General features: G+C 38.8%; 1 protein-coding gene across 1 annotated transcript in view; it reads left to right on the top strand.

Moving 5' to 3' along the window:
• The window catches only part of SLC1A1 (solute carrier family 1 member 1), a 51,067-nt gene that overhangs the window by 12,940 nt on the left and 25,355 nt on the right, over positions 1-12,772 (top strand). The window contains exon 2 of the mRNA XM_032096799.1: positions 734-874. Coding sequence (XP_031952690.1) covers positions 734-874 — 141 coding nt within the window. The remainder of the gene's footprint in view (positions 1-733; positions 875-12,772) is intronic.

The following is a 12,772-nucleotide window of genomic DNA, read 5'->3' as shown; positions in this document are numbered from 1 at the left end:
ATTTTGTCTTTTGTCCTATGATTTTTTTTCTTTTGGTAGAACTCTTATCCATTGTTTGTCTCAGAAGTGAGAACTATCTGATAATTCATGTAATCCAAAGATAAGAGGACATATAAAAGTGCCTTGCATTGTGGCTCAATCACTGAATTTATGTCTGGTATTTGTAGGTCAGATATGTGGTGGAATGAGTGTGAAATATGTGGAGTGTATTTTTGTTGATCAGTTTCCTGGAAGTTATTAAATTAATTTAGTGATTGCAGTCACGCTCTTCCCTAATTATGTAGAGCAGCAATTACTGAAAGTGTTGCTACTGGGTAGGCTTATTTTCACCAATAGAAATCATCTCAAGTATTTATGTCACCATCTCTCTTTAGTGTTTGGTAGTGTTTATATAGCATATTGATTTTTTAAATGCCTTCTAGGTCTTCTAGAACTAGTGAAGGCAGGTAAAAAGTCAGTACTAGACTAAACTGATAATCAGAGCACCTAATCAGATTTTCCCAAAGACTTACGTAAAGACATCCTGCAACTTCAGAATTATATGTGTTATTACTTTGCTTATCATCAGAAAAGGAAATATCTCACGTTTGATTTGCTTTACAAGTTTTACCATAGCTGTGTAAATGTGTTTATTGCTTGCTCTATTTGTTCTTCTGCTATTTTTTCACCTTGTCCCACATGTCTCTACTATAAATTACATCTAATTTGTGCCACATTTTTATGTCCCTTTTAGGTATTGGAATTGGAGTTCTGGTACGGGAATATGGAAAACTGTCTAACTTGGATAAGTTCTACTTTTCCTTTCCTGGGGAACTGCTGATGAGAATGCTCAAACTCATCATTCTGCCATTAATCATATCAAGTATGATCACAGGTATGACTGGAAATGTACTGTTAGCTTATGGGATTGTCATTGTGCTTTCTTTCTAAAGGAAATAACCCCTGAAAACAACTTGATGAAACTCTATGAAACTGAGAAATACAGATTTCATACCTTTAGATTAATTTTTTCTTTATATAATGAGAATAGATTTGGAAGGATTAGCACTATTATCTATGACATTATAAAGAGCTATGAGCTAATAACTTTGCAAGTTTATAGATTTTTGTATCTCTCTCTCCCTGTTTCCAGGAGGGGGTTAAGCAGTTGCAAATTGCAAGCCCAAAGCTGCAGCTGCATATTCTGACGTACAGAGTTAACTGTTGTAAGTAGTCTCATGTTGCCATTTCACAAGCAAGGGAGAGCTGATCTCATAGCCTACTGTCACAAAAAGAGGACATTCCTGACCTACGCTTATTTGGTCTGAACAAATTTCCCTGAGGTACCTTGCATGAGCTCTAGTATTCACTGAATCCATCTATGAGTCCATTCAATTCATTGACCTGGCAGAAATAAATTAGGGGAAAATAAATCCACTTGTATTTCCCCAAAACTGAAAACTCCTTTGAACCTAGTGAGTGCGAAGGGAGATTGTGGGGCCAGGAAGGGGTAATGGAAACAAAAGCGAAGTTTCATCTTCTGGGAAAAGCAAGCAAGCTGTTGGCTGGAGCCCTGCCATGCCTGCTAGAATTTGCTAACAGCTCACCTAGTGGGAAAACTTTGGAAAGATTTGGTGGAGAAAGCCCAAAGCAAAGAGACAGAACTGAATGTCAAATAGCTTTTCTTTAGTGAACTTCTCTTTATTCTTTAAGTCTTTGCTGACGGTACAAGGATTGTGACTCTTTTCTTTTAGTTTCTTGCAGTGAATCGAGACACACTGGTCAGTATACTGTCCCTTTTCATCTCCACAAAACTGCTGTTTTGACAACATGTTGTGTTTGTCACGACGTGTCCAGGTGTTTGTTGATTGGTTAGAGGTTAATGAAAATGCATCAGATATTTGACTAAAGAAAGGGAGAGAGCATGTTGTTATCAGAAAATGAAAGGGGAATTTTGATCATGTTGCAAAAGTGCTTTCAAGAATAGGATATTAAATACAAACTTCCAAGCTCCCCAAAATTTGTAGCCAAAAATATCACTAATTGCACAGCAGCACACGGCAAAATGAGTCTATAACAAAGTTCTTAAGGGAAGCTGTTAAGGCCTTTTGAGCACATCTGTAATGTAGAGTGAGAGGAACCCGGTGTTAGAATTGAAATGGAGACTGTCAAGAGCTGCAAGATCAAGAATGGAAAGCTGCCAAGGGTGGAGTGAGAAATGAGGACACAAAATAGTAAAGGGTTGGGTCCAAAGGAATGAAGGGAGATTAAACAGTTGGTGTGTAAAGGAGAGGAGAACCTTAGTCCATGACAGGAGATCCAGGAAAAGCTGACGAGATAAGACTCAAGATAAGACATTTCTTTTTTTGAACAAGCTTTTATTTGTGAGCGAAGTTGGGCCTATGTCTTCAGAAATAAATTAGAACATTAGAATAATCATGAAATGAATTATTTATTAAATGTATCCATGTCCAGCACTTGCAAGGGGAAACAATAATTAGCCTGTTAAAAATATTGTGCTTACTTAATGTGTAATTTTCCAATATGAGTAAATAGCATTTGTAACTACTAACACAAGCTTGGACTTTACAGATTGCAGATTACAGCCATATACAGAGATGACTGTATAAATGGATCAGCCAAGGTCAGAATCAGAGCATCTCATGATGAGAATGAGATGCTCTGATTCTGACCTTGGCATATCCAATTTCCATAGAAAATAAGGGTATACTTTTTCTACACTTTTATATTGGGTTTTTAGGCAAGGAAAAGGAAACAAGATAGATAAACAGAAGCTGCTTGATAGAGTATGATGGCTTTGCAAAGGAACCATGAATGTCTGTGCATGATGGTTTTCACTACTCACTTGCATCTGTCCTCAGGATGTTGATGAGATGACCTCTTTTAAAATAGTTATGTTAACCTTCCAAGCATCAGAAATGCACATTTGAAATGAATAAATAAACCTGTGAATGATCACACAGCATACTAGTCATTTTTCTTCTTTTACACAGTCATATAGAATGACTGAGGTTGGAAGGGATCTCTTGAAACCATCTAGTCCAATGGCCCCGCTCATGCAGGGTCAGCTAGAGCAGTGTCTTCCTGTTCAGATTAAATTTCATCGTTTTTTAAATTTTTTGCTATTGTCTCATGTCTTGTCTCTGGGCACCACTGCTAAGAGCCTGGCTCTGTAATCTTTCCCACCCATCAGCAATTTATACACATGAATAAGATCCGTCTGAGCATTCTCTTCTCCAGACTGAACAGTCCCTCCTCTCCCAGCTGTCCTCATGTGAGAGATGCTCCAATACCCTCATCAGAGTTGTGGCCCTTCACTGGACTCAGCCCAGTAAGTCCATCCCTTTCTTGTACTGGGGAATCCAGAACTAGACCCAGTACTCTAGGTGTGGCCTCATAGATGTTGTGTTTAGAGAGATCACCTCCCTCCACATGCTGACAGAGCTTGTCACAGTGCTGCCTAGGAGGCTACTGGCCTTTGCTATGAGATCTTACTGTCTCAGGGTCAGCTTGTTGTTTACCAGGACTCTCAGATCCTTCTCTGCAGAGCTGTTCTCCAGCCAGTTAACCTCCAGCATGTACTGTTGCCTTGCATTATTCCTGCCCAGATGTAGAGCTCTGCTTGTTGAACTTCATGAGATTTCTCTCAGACAAATTCTCCAGCCCATCCAGGTGCTGTTGAGTGACTGTATAACCATCTCATACCTCAGCCACTCCTTCCAATTTTGTCTTGGTGATTCTTGCACAAACTGTCACCTGTAACCAAAATCTAGTATTTTGACATAATATACATTTACAAAAGGCATCAAAACTTCCTAGATGCCTTTGGACTCAGCACCACAATCTGATTACAGTTATGTACCAAGTGAGCCATTGTAATTCTCTCTGGTGCACACACTTAACCTGCAGCAAAGGCACAATAACAGAACAACATTTTTCTGTCATGGTGAGCTAATTGCATCCCCTTAACTTGTAAACTAAAAAGACGTTTACTCCGGACCAGCTGAAGTGTCATTGCTACTTTTACTGCAATAACTTTGTATATATTGCAGCCCCAAGTGTCTGCCACAGAGCATGTGAACACATACACAGGTCTGACAGCTGTGATCATCAGATACAGGCCCTATAGGGGTCTGTTTAATACATATATTCCAAGGAGGTGGACATCCTCAAAACACATCTGGTCCCACCAAAGACAACCAGCCAGTATGCAGATTATGGTGCTTTCCTTGCACATCCTACATTTAATCAATAAAGACGAAGTTTCTTTGGAGGAAAATACTTTTGGGTCTTATTCTAGAAAAGGTACCGCCAAATGCAGAAATATGTGGCTTTGCCACTAACAGTAAGCAAACAGTGAGCTGTCTTGTTTACAATCATAGCTGAAGACACATCCTGGATCTTCCTTGAATTTCCATCCCCTTCTTTGTTTGCTTCTTTACAGTAATTTTTGAAAGTGTGAATTTTGCTTTTGATATGAAAATTAGGAATTACAAAGAGGTCATGTGGTCTAACTTGACTTTAGTAAAATTTTTGACACTGTCTCCCATAACATCGATCCTGTGTTCTATCAGTTCTGTGGGGATAACTGCACAGTGAGACAAACTGAAACCTGTCTGAATGGGCAGACACAAAAGGTTGCAATCACCAGCACAAATCTCGTTGGAGACAAGTCAGTAGTGATGTACCTCAGGGTTCAATTCTGCGGCCAATAGTGTTTAACGTTTTATCCATGACGATGATGGAGCTGACTGCTCCCTCAGCAAGTTCATAGGCTTGTTCAGTCTGCAGAAGAGAAGGTTACAGGGGGACCTTGTTCCAGCTTTCCAGCGCCTGAAGTGGCCTACAAGAGAGCTGGAGGGGGTCTTTTTACATGGGCACCTAGTGCTAAGACAAGGGGGCATGGCTTTAAACTGAAAAAAAGTAGGTTTATATTAGATAGCGAAAAGAAATTCTTTGCTGTGAGGGTTGTGAGGCACTGGAACAGGTTATTCCATGAAGATGTGTTTGCCCTGTCCCCAGAAATGTCCAGAGTCATGTTGGATGGGCTCTGAGCAACCTGTCTGGTGGAAGGTGTCCCTGCCTTTGGCAGATGGGTTGGAACTAGATGATCTTTAAGTTCCCTTCCAACCCAAACCATTCTATGATTCTATGATACAAAATATGTCACCAAGACATTTTTGAAAATGCAGTCTGTAGTTTTCTTTTTTAGGATCAGAATGTTTTAAAAGGTAATGTCACATCCTGAAAAGAATCAGCTTATGCTTTAGAGACAGGAGCTGTGCACAAGTGCATGTCCCATGACCAGATTCCAATCTGTTTGGGCATAATGATGTAAATCAAGCCCACAGCAAAGAGAGTGGAGGTTGCAATAGCTCCTTGAGATTTCAGGATTTTCTGGAAAATTAAAGTCTTAGTAGTTTTAACTTGTTGGAATAAATTCCATATTAGTGAAAAAACTCTCACAGATTTCCTCAATTAAATCAGGAATATGCTTCTTGCTTCTCCTTGGAGCTCTAATTAGAGCAGGAACACCCTTACCTCTGTGTATTTTCAGATTCAAAAGGCAAAATTCTCCCTCTGGTTAAACGGAGGGCTTTGTAGAATATGGTTTTCATTCACAAACCCAGTTCCTCTGAGTGTAAGAGAGGAACAGTATTGTTAACACACTTATGTAGTGTACAAGTTGCAATTTGTGGAATTTTTCCACTAACCTGCCTGGCAGCATAACTGTAGCCTAGTAAAAAACTGACATAAGCACTAAGCATATATTTGTTTTGAAAAAATTGGAAATTTTTGTTAGTAGGACCTTGCTTTAGGTATGGAATAGTCTGTGTAGTACTCTGCCTCAGAGCCAAATTTCAATTGTTCTCTTCTTCTCATAATCATTTTAATGGATTCAGGTGTAAACTTCTTTACTCTGACCCAAAAGTCCACCATTGATGATTCAGTTCAAAATATAGAGCTCTTTTGGCTACCCATGAGATTTCTATCCCTCAAATTAGTTAATAGCACACTAATGCATCATTTATGTCAAGAAATGATTTGTATTTTCTGTCACCTGCTGTAGTGTTACTCAAGATCATTGTTATGATATCAGAACTACAGCTGTACTGAGTGTAAGATTCCACACCCCAAATCCACTTATTTTGAAATAATGCTCTAATAGAAGAAATATTAGATAAATACAAAGAATATGTTTTTTTAGTTGCCCTGTAGGGAGAAGGAATGAGAGGAATCTCTTGTATGCTTCAGAGCAGTTTTGAGACTTAAATCTAATCATTTTGGGAGTACTTAAAACATATAAAATATCTTTGAAAGTCTTGGAAGTTCACAACTCTAATTTCATTCTGAGAATGGAAATTCTCTGGAGTTGTGCAGTTTCATCAAGAATGCATACTGAGCAGACTAGTCCCCTTTAATCACTTAAAGCTTTCTTTTTCATTAAGTGAGATTCACACAGTGTGCAACGGCAGTAAATGTTTGCAAATCTGTTTTCTGTCAGGATCACAGCAGAACTTAGGTTGGAGACAACTGTCAAGTTTCCTGAACTGTTGTTCCATTGTACTTGGGTACAAGCTGAGGAAACTTACATGCCCAGTCTGAAGATAACTAATCCACATAAAGTGTCTGGCCTTACGTCCTGCGCCTCAGTTCCCTGTTAATAGCTAATATCAGGAGATCTGGTTCTCAGCGCAACACCCCCAGACATCCGGACACTATGAGAATACAATGGCTCTGCTTCCCATCTCTCTTCAATCAGTCCTTCTCACATGGGGTTATTTCATGCTGCCTGCATTTTCAAGCTACAAGCCATGGATCTTGATGTGGAGGTCTTTCTTCAGGGCTAGAATGTGTTCTGTCAAAAAATTTATATCACATATCTGATAAATGAGCTTTCTTTGATGATGTTTCCAGAGTTACCCATAAATGCCAGAAATGTTAGCTTTGTGTTAAAAGATGTGATATATAGCACAGCAGGTCCATGTCTCAGGTCTCAGTATTAATGGCATTATTTTATCACCTATTCAATGTCTGTTTCAAGTTCTGTAATAATCTCTCCCTCATGTCTTATATTTCCTCCCTGACAAAATATTAATACAGCTTTTTCTTATGTTTCTGACCTTCCCTGCACTTTCATCCTTCACAGACAACTTCAAAGAAACTAGAACAGATGCATGGGAGTTTCCTGTAGTGTGAATTTGTGCAGGCTCAGCTGTGGGGAACACCAAAATTTCCTAAAGCAATTGATAAGGCATTTGCAGGGACCCACAGCATACTTCAGGAACAGTGGAAAAAAAGACAGTATCAATTACCTCTCTCAGGGCAGCTGTATGTGAGCTATAAATACAATGTCTCCTGAGCTGTGAGTCTGGCAATATCAAGTTTTCATGACTATAGGAATAAACTCTTGCTTTACTCCAGAACTTGCTTTGACTACTGGTCCACTGCAGTCTGAAGCATCATGCCAGGACCATTTTTCCCAATGCCAAATATACCCTCTTACTCGCACTTGTTACCAATAGTACAAAGATAATGATTCCACCACAAATCTGTTCTGACAACTGCTTGAGAGAGAAAAATATCCCAGTGGATTACCTGGGCCATGTGACTTTTCCCATTTACAGAGTCTGCTGTTTTCCCTGTGTAAAGAGTATGTTAGATTGTGACTGACAAATGGATGTGTTGACTAGGTTATTTGTCCTTTTCAGTTGTTCAAAATTAAAGTGTGAGTTTCCTGCCTTGGGTCTGTGTTGGATCTGTGTCTGGAAACGTATTAATTTGTTTTATCACAGTGCCAAAGGATTTGGAGAATGAAAACGAAACATACAAAATGGGATACAAAAGAGCTAGAATGAATGAGAAAAAAAATTGAATTAGAGTATTAATCAGATTATTCCTATTTCTCATGTTTATCTTTGAAAATCAGAACAGTTCAGATTTAAACAACTACTTGTGTTTTTATTTTGCCCACTCTATTTATAATTTAAGTTAGAACACACTAAGACTGTGCTGATGCAATGCTAGTTGCATTTTATATATACATTATATGTACATATATTTACAGTACTGTAAAGGACTACAGATAAGGTAATGGCAGGAGGACAAATCTGGGGTTTTTTCCTATAATGCAGGACTCCAAATCCATTTTTCTCTGATATCATCAATCCTGGCATGGCAGCTGCCTCAGCAGTTTCCATTTCTACAAGATCAAGAAGGGCAGCTGTTGGGAGATGCTCCATTACTGAGGCATCCTTAACAGGCCCTGTGCATCATCAGCACAGTCCTTGGGAAAGTACTGGTCTAGCTTAAGATACTCAGGGACTGTCTTCTGAAATACCTGCCTGTTCTTTGCATGCTTTGCTGTTTCTTAAGACAAAGGAACTCCCAAGAAAATCAGATCCATAGTATTAGTAAACTAGTTACCTGGGCTCAGATGGGAGACTCATCTCTTCCCTCTGTATCATTAATTGTGTGAAGGTCAGAAAATGTTACAGCACTGTTAACGAGTTTTGCCTTTGGTTGTACTGAGGGATGCTGGAAGTTCTGTCCCTGCTGTCCATGTGCAGTCATTGAGGCAGGCAGGACAGCAGAGTCATGGGCTATTAATGGACAAGGCTTTGTGCCCATGTTCTTCAGATTACTTCTGTCGCAGTCATCTACTCCTTTCTCATTAATATCAGTTGACCTTATACAACTGAGACAGCCCTTAGATTATTTAAAGTTTTAAATTGTAGTAATAAAATTTTGAAGTGCACTTCTGGTTCATGGAGCATGATTACCACCAGCTCTCAAGGGCAAAGAGCCCCAACACAACAGCCATTTTGTGGCACCAGCTGTCACTGCCTCCTGTCCTAGCTGTATCACTGAGGGCACGGCTGGTGGCACCACTGTGGATGGGTCAAAAGCCAGTTGGTGTCTTCTGCTCTTCTCTTGTGGAGCTCAGGACATAAACAACTGTTCTACTATATAAACCAGATTGCATTCACCTTTTTCACTCCATTTCCCTGTGTGTAGATATCACATAGATTAAAAATGCAATGTCATGTTAAAGGGCTTTTTTAATAGCTTGGAAGCTAAACCTTGTCAACTTTTACATTTTTATACTTACACATTTTGCCGCCAATAATTTTGAGGGAATTCAAGTCCTTTCAATACTACAGGTTTTCTGTATTCACTTCATACATGTTTCACCAGCAACAGTGCAGGGGCTATATTTCTGCTCCATCCTTGAACTAAATCTGAATCTTGTTAGCCTGTCCGTCTTGGCAGATTGATGTGTCATCTTCCTTTCTTATAAGTTTTTATTATATTCCAACCAAGGAACATCATCCCTTCTGAAAAGGCATTCACTTCAGATGATATAACCTCTAGGAGCTTTCTAGAGGAAAAATTAAAATGTTCCTAGAAGTTTGGAAATAACATGAATAGAAGGCAGTATTAATACCCTCTTTCTCGGCATGTCTCCCATAAGCTCTGTAGGGAAAGATCATAATAAAATGGTTGTGCCTACTGCCAAGAAGACAACACAATAGTCTCTTAGCAAACTGATATCCAGGGTCAGACATTTTTCTTTAAATCTTACCTGAAATTCCTTCTGGTTTATAATGATTTTAACCTTTTCATTGCCATAAACTGTTAATCTCCCATTCCATTTGTTCTACCTGGCTTTTAGAAAGGTTCATTACAACTGTATTTTCAACCACATCCTAAATGATCCAAGACATCTCTCAGTATTTGGACTGTTGTAACTATTGTTGCATTCCATACCTTAGTCTGCTTGTTGGGGTTTTTTCAAATAACCTTTTTCCAATGCCTCTTCAAAGTTAAAAGACCAATATTTGACATGTTAATCCATGATCTAATTGAAGTCTCGTTAGATCATGTAAGTAGAAACTGAGAACTTCCTGATTTTAATTTTTTGGCGATATTTAAATAGCATGAACAGATGCTTACGCATTACCTGCATGCATCTATCTCTCTTTCCCACTCTCTCTCTCCCACTGCCCCCCTGCCATGTGCTAGTTTTTTTCATTTCATTTGTAAGACATTCTTCTGTTGCATTTACACAATATACTAGTCGAATAACAATAACTTGTTCCAAAGAAGAGCAATTAATTAAATTTCTATCAAGTCTGTTGAAAAGGTACTTGCTACAAGCTGCCATAGAAATCCTTTTCCTTTACAGTAAGTAGCAATGCCATTTGATTAGAAGGGATAACTGCTGTTATAGAAGAATTGACAGAATAGGAACAGAAGACTTCTAGTAAAAATATTAAAGACCGTACATCGTGAAAAATCTCATTTGAGAGACTGCATATCACTGTGTTTGGGGCTTCCATTTGCCATAGCTTTTTCATTATCTGATCTTCTCAGCCGACATCTGACTTGGAACTGTCCTCCTAATAACACTTAGCTATAGAGGTCCTTCAGTTAGCTGGGGAAAGGCCAGTTGCAAAAAGTCCTTCTGAGCCCCCTGACACAGTACACCTGAGGAAAAAATAAAATTATGAGATGCATGTCAAGGGAAAGATGTTTGAGAATGATCTACAGGTAATCTGAGTCCTTTGTCTCAGATGAGCAGTGGATTTGTGGATAACATCATGCTGTGTGAAGTCCAGCGTGTGGGTGGTATTTCAGTAGACAGTTGTGAATTACTTATTTGGTCCTGATAATCTTGTTCATACACAAGGAATGTGGTATTGCGTTTCCCAGAGAGTTCCACAGAGCATCAGAGAAAAAAAAAGGAAATATTCACTGTTCAGCTTTTGGAAGAAGCAACAGAAATTGCTGTTGAACCTAGTTTGGAAACTAAAATTTCAGGGAGAATATGAAGAAAATGAGCTTTCAGGAGATTCATGACAGTCAGGGCAAATTTGTACTACAAAATCATGCAAATAAAAGGGCAAAATGGGAGATAAAGGGCTCAGAGTCTGAAATGGGAAGAGGAAAAAATCACAGATGACTCAAAAATGGCTTCAGTAAAACATAGGCTCTGAATTCACCTGTGTTACAGTGCTTCCCCCACCGCAGTTTTTGTCTGAATTGTATACAGAAGGACTTTCCCTTCAAAAGTGAGCACAGACTAAGGACAAAAGGAAATACTGGGCCAAGGACAAAAGGATGGAGGGCAACTGGCTTAGGAATCCTTTCTTTTGAGAAGCCCTGAGAAAAACATTCTTCTGAATTTATGTTAGAACTTAAACCCAAGTTTATAGGACAGCAGAAAGGACCTTTCTCTGTAGTGAAAAAGAAACTCTCTTGTTTGTGTCTACCACCCAACTATTAAATAATGACAAAATTTACATGGAAATATAGTGAAATCTGGTCTTACATGTGTGAGATATCTTCCTTTCCTAGCAGTAGCTGATTAGAGTTGGTATAGCTCATGGAACAAGAATGCAATTTTGGATTCTCTTAGATACATAGAGGAATAAGAAAATAAGCAATAAGCTTGCTACACACTGCTTGTGCAAGCAATAAGCTTGCTCAGCCCTGGAGCTAGAATTTGGTGTTCACTCCTCAGATAAAAAGCATGTCTGTCTTCTGAAGGTACAGGCCAAATACTGATTTAGTATTGGTAGTGTTTCTCATTGCAAGTAGAAGAAAAGTATGGCAACTAATTAAAATTTTTCACTTGTGTCTGAGAAAGATTGTTTTTATAGCCTGACCACCAGCTCTGTGATGACCAGTGGATTAAATGAGAACTCTCAGTACTAGGTAAATGACATTCCAAAACCACTTTGGAACAGAGGTCATACCACAGTCAGATGCAGCTGAAATTTTGATACTGCTCATGTCTTAAATTAGAAACGATCCCAGCTCCATCTTTTAAAGCCAAGAGACTTCATGCATTTCAGGCAGCTGTCCATTTATCAAAAACACTGTTTCAGTATTGGTTTGGGTTTTTCTTCCCTAGTATTTTTTAAAGAATAAATATTACCTTTTTGCAACGACACATAACATAGTTCATCCCAGCAATAAAGTAACTTTTCTATTTTTATATAAAACATTGTAGTCCCCTTAGAAGGATTGCCTATTGAAATTTTCTATAGGCATGTTAAGAGTCTCCTATGGTATTCTATTTTCATATGTCTTATGCAACATTCTGTAAAAAAGTTTTGATCTCATGGATGTTCACCAATCATATAATTGCTGTGATGTAGTGACTGCATACTTCAGCCAGAAGATCCGAAACGGACATGAAGAAATAAAGCATGAAAGAAATATCTAGTGACCAGAGAAATTCCTCCATTAAAGCAATACGGTTGCTGGCAGTTCGGAGGAGTTTCAGAACTGCATTTTGCCTTTGAATCAGCATCATGGTCATAGCTGAGAAGGTGTAAAAGCTGTACAGGTCTGCTCTTCAGGAACTTCTGTTGTTATATTTTTGTTACAATAGGAAATTAGATAGGGAATTAGATATCAGAAGCCTGAGAGTACTGTGTACAGTTGATGTGCACCATAATTAAGGTGTTTTTCCTCAGAAATCAATTAGCTTCTAAAACTAATAGAGAAATTCACCATGTGGCTGACAGTAGTGTGAACTTGGAAGAACCTTTAGCCAGACTCATTCTTCTGGCCCTGGGTCACTTAAGGAGAACAACTTGCCGTCAGTGCTAGGAGCTGGCTAAGTGGCATTGAGGAAACTCACATCTTGATCCTCAAGTGTAGATGTGTTGCAAAAGGAGTTAAACAGCCTAGCCTTTTATGGATTATATGTAATGATCAATGTGTCATGCAGATAAACTGATGATCCTGCCAGCTTCCA

Source organism: Corvus moneduloides, chromosome Z (genome assembly GCF_009650955.1).
Source record: "Corvus moneduloides isolate bCorMon1 chromosome Z, bCorMon1.pri, whole genome shotgun sequence".
Classification (NCBI taxonomy): domain Eukaryota; kingdom Metazoa; phylum Chordata; class Aves; order Passeriformes; family Corvidae; genus Corvus; species Corvus moneduloides.
The sequence above is the reverse complement of the archived record's forward strand: the minus strand, read 5'-3'. Positions and strand labels throughout refer to the sequence as shown.